At 47.2% G+C, this 14151-nt stretch overlaps 2 protein-coding genes across 2 annotated transcripts; one reads left to right on the forward strand and one right to left on the reverse strand.

The window, feature by feature from the left end:
* The first annotated feature begins 2205 nt into the window (after positions 1-2205).
* LOC131134383 (estrogen-related receptor gamma-like) lies at positions 2206-9868 on the forward strand. Its single transcript, XM_078792799.1, has 8 exons — positions 2206-2747; positions 4146-4341; positions 4429-4573; positions 5090-5206; positions 6101-6205; positions 6278-6439; positions 6559-6831; positions 8180-9868. Exons 1-8 carry the CDS (start codon positions 2704-2706, stop codon positions 8416-8418), a joined length of 1281 nt encoding a protein of 426 aa, XP_078648925.1. The 5' UTR covers positions 2206-2703; the 3' UTR covers positions 8419-9868.
* Positions 8768-14123, reverse strand: shkbp1 (SH3KBP1 binding protein 1). Its single transcript, XM_078792798.1, has 17 exons — positions 13938-14123; positions 13435-13488; positions 12785-12830; positions 12572-12704; positions 12424-12504; positions 12183-12347; positions 12023-12113; positions 11749-11939; positions 11569-11684; positions 11407-11494; positions 11214-11330; positions 10966-11136; positions 10735-10890; positions 10579-10675; positions 10329-10513; positions 10135-10237; positions 8768-10061 (listed from the first exon to the last, which is right to left on the reverse strand). The coding sequence occupies exons 1-17, from the start codon at positions 13991-13993 to the stop codon at positions 9362-9364; spliced, it is 2550 nt and encodes an 849-aa protein (XP_078648924.1). The 5' UTR covers positions 13994-14123; the 3' UTR covers positions 8768-9361.
* Positions 14124-14151: the final 28 nt, after the last annotated feature.

Genomic DNA, 14151 nt, shown 5'->3' on the forward strand with positions numbered 1-14151 from the left:
CGCTTGTCTTTTGTGTGACGTGGAGTGTGTGAGGCAGGTTCCTGCAGACAGGGTGTGCGGTGGATTTGGCACCTGAAGGTCACTGGTTCAAATCCCTGATACATAGATGAGGTTAGTCTGTCATTCATAATATCGCATTCATAATAAAACAGTAAGCTTAGGACTTAGAAAGCATAAATAAAGTAACACTGAGCTCCTTCAGTCAGTGACCCACATTGTTCCACCGTCACTCCACCCAAACTAATCCTCCACCTGGTTCCGTAACCTTAATGCCTTCTCTGTTTATGCACAGATAAAGCTCGTCTACACACACTCTCTCTCTTTCTTGAGGCAGTGTTAATGAGATTAAACGGGTTCACACAGTCCGACACTGAACGTGTGAGCCAGCAGAATATCAGCTTTCTCACACACACACACACACAGTGGGTCCAGTGGGTGTGCACTAATGAGGATCATACACACTAACATGCTGGTGCATGGGCCTTGCGGTGTGTGTACCTTGCCCAATGGCTCCTCTGCAGCATCTCAAGGTCACATTTATTTAAATAGCAAATATAGTTGACCAAAGTGTGGTAGACAAATGGTTAATATATGAGATTTTATTATTAGTGATACTGATATGGAGTGTCCTACAGCCCTATGTCAGCTAAAGTAATTAACACATTCATTGTTTTTCTACCGCTTATCCTCACAAGGGTTGCGGTGGTGCTGGAGCCTATCCCAGCTGTCTTCGGGCGAGAGGCGGGGTACACCCTGGACTGGTTGCCAGCCAATCACAGGGCACATATAGACAAACAACCATTCACACTCACATTCATACCTATGGACAATTTGGAGTCGCCAATTAACCTAGCATGTTTTTGGAATGTGGGAGGAAACCGGAGTACCCGCAGAAAACCCACGCATGCACGGGGAGAACATGCAAACTCCACACAGAGATGGCCGAGGATGGAATTGAACTCAGGTCTCCTAGCTGTGAGGCCTGCGCGCTAACCACTCGTAGCAGCCTCGTAGTTAACACTATGAAATTATATTTTTATTATGTTATTATATGATAACACAAACATTGTGCTAATTCCTGCTTCAACATCACGGTTGGATAAGCTATTGGGTTTTTTTTTGTGGAGTTGTTTTGGGAGTGTTAGTTGCTGACATGTTCCATCAGTCATTGCTTTTTTTGTTTTGTTTTGTTTTACCATTCCTGGGAAATACTCCAAGGTAAGTTCCCATTATAGGTAGGAATGTCCGATATTGGCTTCTTTTTTTTTTTTTTTACAAAAACCGAGATGCTGTCCAACTTTGAATTTCTGATGCGGATATATGTAACATCACATATCTCCTTTGGTGGAATGAACACATATGTGTTGTATACAGGTTTTTTTTTTTTAAATATCGGTTTTCATAATCAGGAAAAAAAATACCATTTTTATGCTGCTAATGGGACAATAATTATCGGACATCCCTAATCAAAAGGTATGTTGTGTAACATTGACTATGTATGTAAAACCACTGAAACACAAAGCTGCATCGCAAAATGTCTCACTTAGGTCAAAATATGTCAAAAAAGCAAAAATAAAATAAAAACAAACACTTAGCAAACACAAAAGGGGACAAATCTACTTGTCACAAAAGTGAAAAAAGATTTTAACCAATGTAAAACACAAATGCATAGCAAAATGTCTTGTCAAAAAAGCCAAAGAAAAAACCAAAAACACCCAAAACATGCATGCTATATCTAAAAGGCAAAACAAACAAAACATTTGGCCAATGCAAAAGGTATGTCTCATATACGCTGTGTCAAAAAAGCCAAATAAAAAGCAAAAGAAACCAAAACATTGTCCAAACACAAACGGGGGACCAAATTACTTGTCACAAAAGTACAAAAACGCTCTCTAACATGAATGTGTAACACTTGACAAACACAAACATATGTTTAACAAAAGTGCAAAAAGGTTATCTACTGTAAAAAAAAAACAAATGTGTGTCAAAAAGCCAAAGAAAAAACAAAATATTTGGCTAGAAAGCCAAAGAAAAAGCAAAAAAACACTTGGCAAGGGGTACAAGAAACACTGATTGTGTGGTACAATGTCTTGTCAGTAATGGCAATAATCAACATATTCATATGTTTTATTTGTTTTTTCTGTGACTTTTTGTGAACATCAGCTGGTGCTCAGTTTTTCTTGGTTCTGTCCGGTCTGGAAACAGTTCTCTAGAAATGGCAAGTGAGTCTAGAACTGCTGCTCCAGGGAACCTGACCTAGATCCCTACAGGGAGCTGAGCTGCAGGGAATCGGCGTCGACTCAGAGCTGCCGTGTGACCCCGATCTGATCTGCACCCCGCAGCGGGTCGGAACCAAACGGTCCACTTCTGGCGACGGTTGAACGCCTCAGGGTTGCGGACGGTGTTGTGATGTTTCATAACGGTGCAGACGAGCCACGGCTCGGCCTGCATCTGTCACTGTCCAAATCAATAGAGATGATTGAAGAACCAATCCGTCCCTGGTGATTGGTTGAGCCGCCTGGCCCCACCCCCTCCCTGCCATGATGGGCCGCGGATAAATAAGAGACACCTCAGATGAGCTCTCATCAATCTTTCTGTCATCTGTACTGCATTATTGCATTGTCTTTCACCACTGCACCTGAACGCACCTTCTGTCAACGTTCATCCTGACCAGGTTCTAAAGTGGACCGGCTCAAGACCAGGATGGATGTGGAGGATCTGGACTATCACTTGGTCAGCACAGAGTGGTGAGACTCAACAAGATGATTTATTGCTTAACTTTCTCTTCAAGTGCTGCTTGCATCAGTCACATGATGGTGCTATGTGACCTATTTGGCCATTAATCCATAACAGAACAGTTACACCGAGATGGCTCACTCTGATCCAAAAAGGAAAGATGTAAATGACCAAGACTTCTCACTCTGATTGGAAAAGAAAAGCTGTTTTTATTTCAATAACGTAACTGGGATGTTGACCAAGATGTCTCACTCTGACCCAGAAAAAGGGAAAGATATTATAAATTATATCATAAGTGTGGGGCTGCATGGCGGATGAGTGGTTAGCACCACACAGCCAGGAGACCCGAGTTTGATTCCACCCTCGGCCATCTCTGTGATGTAACGTGTACCCCACCTCTCGCCCCAAGACAGCTGGGATAGGCTCCAGCACCCCCGCAACCCTCGTGAGGATAAACGGTAGAAAATGAATGAATGAATTATAGCATTATTATTTTATTGTTATTGTATTTGGACTTAAATTTATCCTTCATATTAGCCACCCAGCCAAGTGTGTTTGACCAAGATGTCTCACTCTGATCCAAGAAGGAAAGATATTGTTAACTTAGGGGTCTCACTCTAATCAAAAATAATGTTTTTTTTTTCAATCACATAACAGTGATGTTGACTGGGATGATCCACTCTGATCCAAAAAGTTAATCTATTATTATTACAATAACTTAACAGTGATGTTGACAGAGACATCTCACTGTGATTCAAAAGGGAAAGATATTGATGACTGAGATGTCTCACTCTGATTGGAAAAGGAAAGCTGTATTTATTTCAATAACATAGCAGTGATGATGACCGGGATGTCTCACTGTGATCAAAAAGTAAATATTTGTTTTATTTCATAAACAAAACAGTGATGTTGACCAAGATGTCTCACTCTGGCCCAAACGGGAAAGCTATTGATGACCAAGGCGTCTCACTCTGATTGGAAAAGGAAAGCTGTTTTTAATGTAATAACACAGCAGTGATGTTGACCTAGATGTCTCACTCTGACCCAACAGAGAAAGATATTATTTTATATCATAAATTATTTTCACCAAGATGTTCGACTCTGATCCAAAAAGGAAAGATATTGTTGACCAAGATGTCTCACGCCAATGCAAAAATTATAATTTTATTCCAGTAACAGAATAGTGATGTTGACTGGGATGTCTCACTCTGATCCAAAAAGGAGAGATTCATTTTATTAACATAACAGTGATGTTAACCTAGAAGTCTCACTCTGATCCAAAAAGGAGAGATTCATTGTAATAACATAACAGTAATTTTAACCTAGATGTCTTACTCTGACCAAAAAGGAGAGACGTATTTGAGACGGTGATTTGTTTATCGTTTTCATCACAATCTTGTCCTCCTCAGCAGCCACCTGGTCGCCTCCTCACCCTCCTCCCCTCCAGGCTTCCTCCTTCCTCGACCGTCATCCTCCTCGTCTTCGTCCTCCCCCCTGAGCATCCTGTCTGGACCCCCGCATCTCCACTCCCCGTCAGGGTCGGGTTCCACTGCGCCGTCTGACACTTCCTCATGTTTTTCCACGTCGGATCACTTTACATACGAGGTGGCAAACTTCAGAAAACATTAGGATGTTGTTTTTGTTGGTTTTTTTACACCTTTAAGTTGTAACAGTGTGGCTTGGCCCCCACAGGTGGAGGGCCTTTTTGTAGGCGACTTCCTGCCGACTGTGGCGCCCAAGCGGCTGTGTCTGGTGTGTGGCGACATGGCGTCAGGCTTCCACTATGGCGTGGCATCCTGCGAGGCATGCAAGGCCTTCTTCAAGCGCACCATCCAAGGTGATACATACAGCACTCATGCTTCATAGACAATCATGTGACCCTGAAGGCACCACTATTCAACTCCAACCATCACTATTCATAAAGACTTAAATCATGACTTAAATCCTGCTGGATAAAATCCTTGTATTGCATGTTTGAATGGACGACATCTGATGTTTATTTGGGTTAAATCATGTCTGCAGGGGTGAGGGATGGGCGCGGGGGTGGGAGGGTTGAGGGGGGTTGCTCATCAATCCCAATCTCAATAAGTGTCGCTAGGCTGAGCCCCAACAAACACTTGTAGTCTTTCTATTGATTGCTGTGAGAGCACACAGCATGATGGCGGCATGAGCATCGGATGGCGGCGTCAATAATCCCACACCATTGATCTGAAATGTATGAAAAATCCTCATGATGACACTTTTAAAGCTTTAACTTTATTCCTGATCAGTTTGGAAGTTGCTTTTTTTTTGCGCTTCCTGTCATGTGACCCATCATGGATGTTTTTGAATACAAAGTATCTGTGGTTCCTAGGCAACATGGAGTACAGCTGCCCTGTCATGAACGAGTGTGAGATCAACAAACGAAGGAGGAAAGCGTGTCAAGCTTGTCGCTTCCAGAAGTGTCTCCAGGCCGGAATGATGAAGGAAGGTCAGTGGTGGTTCTTCCACACGCTACCTTCCATGTTATTCCATGTTAGCTTCCATAATATTCCATGTTGACTTCCATTTTAGCTTCAGGGTAGGCTTCTGTGTTATGCCATGTTAGCGTCCATAATTTGCCATGTTCTCGTCCATGGTATTCCATGATGGCTTCCACTTTGGCTGCCATGATATCTCATTTTGGCTTTCCTTTTAGCTTCCATAGTATTCCATGTTGATTTCCATTGTATTCCATGTTGACGTCCATGGTATTTAATGTTGTTTTTTTTGTTTTATTCTATGATGGCTTCCATGTTAGCATCTTTGGCTTCTGTGTTATGCCATGTTAGCTTCCATAATTGTTGACGTCCATAGTATTCCATGATGGCTTCCATGTTAGCTTCCAAGTAGACTTCTGTGTTATTGTTGGCTTCCCACTTATTCCATGGTGGCTTCCACTGAGGCTGCCATAATATCTCATGTTCGCTTTCCTGTTAGCTTCCATAATATTCCATGTTGACCTCCATGGTATTCCATGTTGACTTCCATGATATTCCATGTTGTTTTTTTGTTTTATTCAATGATGGTTTCCATGTTAGCGTCTTTGTTAGTCCATACTGGTCCTATTTTAGTTTCCCTGTAGGCGTTCGTGTTACTCCATGCTGGCTTCCATGTTAGCTTACTTCCCTGTTTACTTCCATGTTATTCCACGCTGGCGTTCCTGTTAGCATCCACGCTATCTCTCAAGTTAGCTTCTATGTTATTCCATGTTGACTTCCCCAATAGTTACCATGTGATCTCTCATTAACTTGGGTGTTATTCCATATTATTCCGTCTTGTCTTCCATTATATTCCATATTGGAAGCGGCGTTGTCTGAAGGTCAACACGGTGTTTTTTCTGCAGGCGTTCGTAAGGATCGAGTGAGAGGAGGACGCCAGAAGTACAAAAAACGAGTGGAGGCTGGAATGCCGTCGCATGCCAAAGTGCCGCATGCAGCCTGCAGCATCCGTGAGTGAAAACATCATGCCGCCGGTGAACGCCATTCTGAACATCATGTGACTCTGTTATCACGTCTCGTAGGAAACAAGGTCATTTCCCATTTGCTGCTGACAGAGCCCGCCCCTTTGGCTGCCAATCAGGATGACTCGACCAATGACGGCAGCCTTTGCACCCTGCTTACCCTGTGTGACCTCCTAAACCGCCAGCTCCTAGTTCTGATTGGCTGGGCCAAGCAGATCCCAGGTACACGCTAATGCTAGCTACTTTCTAGCATGCAGGCTAAAGGATGTTGCTATGATATGCTGTGATGTATGTATTAATGAGAGTATTAACATGACTTTCTTTATATTTGGACATTCCAGGCTTCTCTGCGCTTTCATTGGTTGACCAGATGTCGCTGCTGCAGAGCGGCTGGATGGAGGCTCTTCTGGTGGGCGTGGCCTGGCGCTCGCAGGGTGCGGCGGGTGGGGAACTGGTATTCGCCAAGAACCTTCGCTTAGGCGAGAGCCAGTGTCGCCTCGCCGGCTTGAGCGAGCTGTACGACGCCTTACGTCAACTGACCTCACGCTACCGTCTCATGGAGCTGAGCCCCGAGGAGGTGGTCACCCTCAAGGCCCTGGCCCTCGCTAACGCAGGTGCGCACGCACACACAGATGGTGTCCAAAGTACTGATGTTGCGGCCCGTGGCATATTAAAATAAATAAATCAAATAAATACATTTATAGGGCGGCACGGCGGTCTAGTGGTTAGCGTGCAGACCTCACAGCTAGGAGACCAGGGTTCAATTCCACCCTCGTCCATCTCTGTGTGGAGTTTGCATGTTCTCTCCGTGCATGCGTGGGTTTTCTTCGGGTACTCCGGTTTCCTCCCACATTCCAAAAACATGCTAGGTTAATTGGCGATTCCAAATTGTCCATCGGTATGAATGTGAGTGTGAATGGTTGTTTGTCTATATGTGCCCTGTGATTGGCTGGCCACCAGTCCAGGGTGTACCCCGCCTCTCGCCCGAAGACAGCTGGGATAGGCTGCAGCACCCCCGCGACCCTCGTGAGGAAAAGCGGTAGAAAATGAATAAATGAATGAATAAATAATACAAATAAAATAATGCACAAAAACATTTGAATATATTTTTATTTGCAATATTCTATGTGGTTGTGTGAATTCTCTAATTTATTGAAAATGTTTATTTCTAAATTGTTCATTATTAATTGTATATGATACCATGACGCCCTGCGTTCAAGTACATTGCATACTTAAACGTACACTGCATTGTTTTTTTGCATGTAATTAAGTTAAAAACTATAAGGGCTCCCCCATCCCTCTGCGTATGCGTATAATAATAGTGTTATGGATGTATTGATGCATTGTGGGCAAGTTCATTGCTGAATGAATAGACTAAGTAGTACAGCTTGGATGAGAGGGGAGACGTCGGGAGGTTTGGTGTGAGCGTATTGATCCCTGAGGAGTGGTTATTGGTATTGATCCCTGGTTGGCTGTGGGCGGGAGGGGGGGCATTGTAGTAGTATTGATTAGTCACTACCTTCATGTGTGTATCTTCTTTTTGAAGTGTGTCATTTTTGGTGACGTCGCAAGCATTGTGATGTTTTAATTGCTGACTTGATGAGACAAGCAGCCGTTTGTTAGACGGTAGCCGTCTGAGGCCGCGATCAATAAGAGCCCGTGAGAGACTCCCTGGTGGAGGTCTCCACTCTTGAGCCGTCTGCTGGAGGACATGAGGCCCATTAGCAGAGCGTGCACGTCAATAGTGTGCACAAAACAAAGCAACGTCTGATGTGTGTCCCTCCAGCTGTGACCGTGCACGCATGGACGCACGCAGACACTGTCTATCATAAGCAATGTTATTAATAATGTCCAACCATGGATAAACAACAGAAATACAAAACAATGACTACTGGAGGACATGGTTGTACAATATGATAATTGTACTCATCCACTTCATTTGTATGTCTCCGCCCCCACTAGATGTGGACCCAGTGGACTGTCCTGACTCGGTGCAGCGCTTCCAGGACTGTCTGCACGAGGCTTTGCTGGAGTACGAGTCATCCTGCAGGGAGCAGCACCGAGCTGGCCGCCTGCTGATGAGCCTCCCGCTGCTACGCGAGACGGCCGAGCGGGCCGTGGAAGTCCTGCTGAAGACTCACCGCCACCGCCGCCTCCCTCTTCACAGACTATTGCTGGAGATGCTGGACGCCAAGGTCTGAGCGTTTTCTGTCCATCATCCATACGCAGGGACAGCAGACCAATGAAAGACACTGGCTCGGAAACACTGAACTGTCTCTTCAGAACTTTTGTCACAAGTAGACCACCACACCTTTTGCTTTGTGGATACTTTACGCCAAATTGAATATTTGGTGTGTTAGCACTAATTAGATGCTAGCTTGGTTAGCAAGATGGCGGACACGGATGCGACTGCTGCTTTGTGGGCGGGGCTTAGCAAACTTCAGTTACATGTTTATCCAGTAGGGGCTCTCGTGTTCATTTTTGATGATTTGAAACTTTTTGTGTGACGAAAATCAGGAAAAAGGAAAAAGCCGAAAGAAACAAAGTTGCTGCTTGACAGCTCTTTGATCACTTCTCGATCAATCATTAGTTTTATTCACCAAGGTGAGGAATTTACTTGAATTAACCCTCGTGCAAATTAATTCAATTGCATTAAAATAACTTATTTTAGATATTTTGTCAGACTTTCAATTTTATATTCTTTTACCGCAAATGACTTCTGTCAATCTGTCAACTCTCACTCACACACACAGTTTCTAGAAAGATGACCAAGTGGAGTACATTCACTCACATGGTATATACAAATGATGTAATGCTGAATACAAATTGTTTGGAAGCGTGATGATGCAGATATTTCCTGATAGCTGTTAAAAATACACCAAAGCCGCAAGGTCCAAGGCCAAGGATGGAAAAGATGCTCATGTTTCCAGAACTTGAAGCTACATTTCATGTTGTTTCGGGGCACTTGAGACAGCTAACCAAACAAGCTAGTGGCAGTGCTCACAAGGGTGAGGAGCTTAGCAAACCTTTGACTGAATTGGCGGAAGTCAGAATGTTAGGCAACTTTGGCGACAAGTTGTGGTAACCGTGGGAACAAGTGGAGAGGAAGTGGCCACCGGGCGGCACTTCCTGTCACATAGCTGGTCAGAAGCTTGTTTCGTTCATCTGAGGTTTGGGGCTGGGACTCGGGCCGCTGGCGCTGCCGGTGCCACTAGCTGGGCTGTCTGGACTGTTCAGGCTTTCAGGTGACGTCTGGAGGTCTGACGGAGAAGTAGCAGAGCTGCGTCGAACGGACCCGGGTGTCTGAGATCGTGTCGGGCTTGCAGATGCTGAGGCGGGGTTTGTGGGGGAAGTGGGCGTGGCCCTGCATTGTGGCGATGATGGTGACGATGTCACAGAAGAAGGTCCTCCCCCGGGGGAGGGGCGTGGGCCTGGCGACACGGAGAAGGTGGCCGGAGTCCTGAGGCCGAAGCGAGCTTCTAACTCGCTGCATACGGCCAAACTCCGCCTGATGCCCTCAGACCCAGCAACCACCTCAGAACCCTTGGCGAGCTCCTGGCAGCGCTCCACGAAACTTCCCCTGCGAGCGGACCCCCATTCCCTGTCTCGATCCATATGGCGATGGGGGCGGGGGCTGGAGCCGGAGAGGGACTGCGGTCCACAGGCAGAGAAGGCGAAGGAGGGTGGGTCACGGGCGGGCCTGGTGAGGGGGACTGGGGGCGGAGCTTGGCGAGGAAGGCTACCGTACAGCGACCCAGATGAACCCGACGTTCCGGGAGCTCTTCCTCCTCCTGCAGAATGAAGACGCTCTGGTCTGAAGCCGTCGCTGAGCTGTGAGTAAAGACTGGAGCAACAGGAAGTCGCACAATGAGCATCATCATCTGTGTGTGTGTATGAATGTGTGTGTGTGTGTGTACCTGCATGTGGAGGCTCTCGGTGTGCTGTCAGGTGTTCTGGTAAGAGCCAGGTCACACTGGTCCAAAAGCTCCAGCAGCTCCTCCTCTGTCGGCCCTCCCAGTGCTGCAAGACATCCAATCAGAGCCTACTTCAGCGCCAACCAATCACAGAGCTCGCCATAATAATGCGAGGGTGGGGACCGTACAGGTCTGACCTCGGATGTCTACTTTGCCAGCGATCTCCATGGCGGTGGTCAGGTCCCACATCTGGATGCTGCCGTTGCCATGGCCACTGAACAGGTAGCGGCGTGGACGTGAGCCAATCCGACTGGATCCTTCGCACTCGTGGACCATGAAGGCTGTGATTGACGTGCCATCCACGGAGCGCACCTCACACACCCTAAATAACAGTCAGTGTCATTAGGACCAGAACTATCAAGGAGACACACACTAACGCACACACACCTCTTGCCATTGGATGACAACCTAACGTAGAGTTTGTCGGTGTCCGGTACGACTCTCTGGATGAACACCTGCTGGTCGTCTCGCTCGCCATATGGTCCTGACACCACAACACAAGGTCAGCATGCAACGCTTGACCGCTAACAGCTGGTATGCTACCTATCTCGGTGCCAGCGCTGCAGCCCGCGTGAGCGTCGGCTTCGTCCAGGCTGAGGATCTTGAAGGAGGTGAGCGGCGTAGAGCCCGGCTGGGTGGAGATCATCCCTCTGAAGCGGGTCACGGTCCAGGTGCGTACGTGGTTGTTGTCCGCGCACACTGGTGGCCCACAAACAAATCAACGTTATCAAACGGGACAACACGCAAAGAGGTCACATGGTCCCAGTCTGGTACCTGAGATGAGGTGTTTCTCAGACAACATGATCTTAGTGACGGGGCTGCGGTGGACTGAGAAGGTCTGAAAGAGCTGGGGACCCGAGCCCACCGTCTCCGGGTGCTGCACGATGACCCGAACTGAGCCGGAGCTGGTGCCGTAAGCGATCTCGATCCAGTTGCCGCTGTCGCCTGAGCGGTACAGAAACAAGTGTGACGAAGATGACAGTTAACGAGTCGCACCACCGGTCAGCTCTGAGGGTCCGTACTGGTTTTCGGTGTGAGGTACACGCTCAGCGCAGTGATAGCGTCCTCAGTCGGGTCACGGTAAAGTTCTGTCACCAGCAGGTCGTTGTCTTTCATCCTCAAAGGAAACTTCTGGACATCTGGAACAACAACCAAATGCCGATATAACAGCTGTCTGTGTGTGTGTGTGTGTGTGTGTGTGCGCGTGGTTGTTACCAATGTAGTAGATGGATCCATTGTTGCATCCGAGGATGAGGAATGATCCCGCAGTGTCATAGCTGCTGATGGGAACAACATCTTGGTTCTGCTCAGACAAAGAAACACACATTGATGGCCGTTCTTCAGGTGTACGTCGATGAGTGGGCGTCTCAAGCCCACCTGCCAGTGTTTGGTGACGGCGTTCCACACTCCAACCTTCCCAGTGTGGCTGGTGGCAATCAGCTGGTTTCCAACGAAGAAGAGCGCCTCCACAGGCACGTTGAGGCTGAAGACGCCTGCATGGCAACACACCGTGAGGCCACCCGCTGGACACGTAGGGAAGGACCGCCAAAGTCTCACCTATCTCGTTCCCGTTGCCGTCTGAGCAGATGGACCACAGGATGATCTCCGTTCCCGAGGCGACGGCCACCATCTTGTCATTGTCCCCGAGCGATCCGCCCATCACTTTGGCGTTGAGCGCAACCCGGTCGATGACCCAGTCCAGTCGAGGAGACGTGAAGACCTGCTGCCACCCGGTGGACTCCTTCACCCTGGCAGACGGAACACAGGGAACATTTTGTAAAAGTTCTTATTGTCACAGTTGAATGAAAGCTTTGTTGGCAATGGCGTGTACCTGTAACACACCACAAACTGAGAGTACGCCACCGCTATCCAGTTGTGATGGCCACAGATGATCCGAACCAGGCCCGGATCTGATGACGGACCTACACAAACGTTCTGTGTTGTAAGTTTTGATGCAGAACCATGGCAACATTGATGGGCTGTGTCCTAACCTCCAGATATCCTGTCATCCCCTCTGGCCAGCATCCCCGAGTTACCCAGGTTAGGGGGCATGGTGTTGCTGCGTCTGACGGGCGCTCTTTCCCCAGGCATGACTCGACCCGTCATAAACTGTGACCCCGCCACGCTGTGACGATTGCGACGCTTGGCTGGATACACTGGGACACAGACAGGAAGTCATGATCGCCATCGGGTGAGGATGCCACGAGACCATCGGGTGTGTTTTGGGATTACCCGGCGGTGGCAGGTAGCCGTTAAAGAGGACGTTTCCACAGGAGGAGCGGTCCAACTCGTCACACAGCTGCAGCTTACGCACTGGACACACAACAATGATGTCATCACACGGGAAACATCCACCATCCTGTGCGGCGGACTAGCTCACCGAGCGGCGTGATGCCGTAGAACTCAGCCTCGTGCATGAGCATGTGCACGCTGATGGAGCGTGGGTGGAGCTCTTTGGTCCGCAAGAAGTTGAGGATGGGTGCAAACAGAGAGGGATCCCTGTCAATGAAGATCTACGGCAAACAAGGGTGTGAAACCACTCATCACAAAAACAACCATGCTAGCTGATGCTGGCTGCTGCTAATTCACTCACGGCACCGGTTTCATCCTTCAAAGTGGAGATCCGGCCGCTCAACAGACTGAAAAGATACACTCAGCAGTTATAATAGTAACTATATTTATACAATTGTTACATTTAAGTCATATAAACATCCCTTTGAGTCATAATATCACCAAACAAGTAAGATTTAACACTACAAGATTCACTTGCCTCTTGTTTGAATGTGATTATTTCTAAAATAATTACCATATTCTAAATATTATTCATTCATTCATTTTCTACCGCTTTTTCCTCACGAGGGTCGCAGGGGGTGCTGGAGCCTATCCCAGCTGTCTTCGGGCAAGAGGCGGGGTACACCCTGGACTGGTCGCCAGCCAATCACAGGGCACATATAGACAAACAACCATTCACACTCACATTCATACCTATGGACAATTTGGAGTCGCTAATTAACCTAGCATGTTTTTGGAATGTGGGAGGAAACCCACGCATGCACGGGGAGAACATGCAAACTCCACACAGAGATGCCCAAGGGTGGAATTGAACCCTGGTCTCCTAGCTGTGAGGTCTGCGCACTAACCACTAGACCGCCGTGCCGCCTTCTAAATATTATTATTACATGTGACATATTATACACCATTAGTACGTGAACAGGTCGGTATACGTTTGTTTTATTCACCCACCTGGAGAAAAAGGAGTCAGGAACCCAAGTAAGCGTCTGTCGGGAAGTGCTGAACCTTCAAAACAAACACACCCTTCAGAAAGCACTCCAGTGTGTTTTTAGAAACAAATGTAAGAAGCTAAAAGGTGAAAGTGTGACAAAACATGAAGACTTAGAAGCTAAGGCAGAAACTTCTCGTCAAGCTTTGTCCCACCAGTTGTTTTCAAATCAGCCATTTGTGTGTCAGGAGTTAAGATAGCATGTCACAATTAGTTCCATTGTCGGACAGTAGCCAACGTTTAGCGGTCAAAGTTTAAGATAACATTTAGCCTCAGCTCGTTGAATATTGAACTTTAGTATAACAAGAGCCAGGCTGAGTGTTTTAGTACACTGTAGAACCAAGTAGAGGGATGGACCTTAGTGACGGAGTTGCTGGGACCTCAATGTGTCCGACAATGGAAGCTTCCCATAGCGCTAAGCTAGCTGAGCTGCACTTGGTTATCAAAGATGTCGACGCTTCCTCACCTTTTCCCGCCCACGTTTAAGTGGATTAAATCTCCGCTTCTTGCCGTGTTGGACATCGTCTCGACAGTCTGACGCAGCAGCGACCCGGGAAACAAACTCCAATTTTAATCCATGTTTGGGATCGATTCAGGTGCTCTTCGTGTTGTTAAATCCACTTCCGGTCGGAGAGTGCAGAGAGTTGTGGATGGAGAGAAAAGCTGTGGCGGATTTTTGA

Source organism: Doryrhamphus excisus, linkage group LG8 (assembly GCF_037039965.1).
Source record: "Doryrhamphus excisus strain RoL-2023G ecotype Guam linkage group LG8, RoL_Dexc_Guam_v1.1, whole genome shotgun sequence".
Classification (NCBI taxonomy): Eukaryota; Metazoa; Chordata; class Actinopteri; order Syngnathiformes; family Syngnathidae; genus Doryrhamphus; species Doryrhamphus excisus.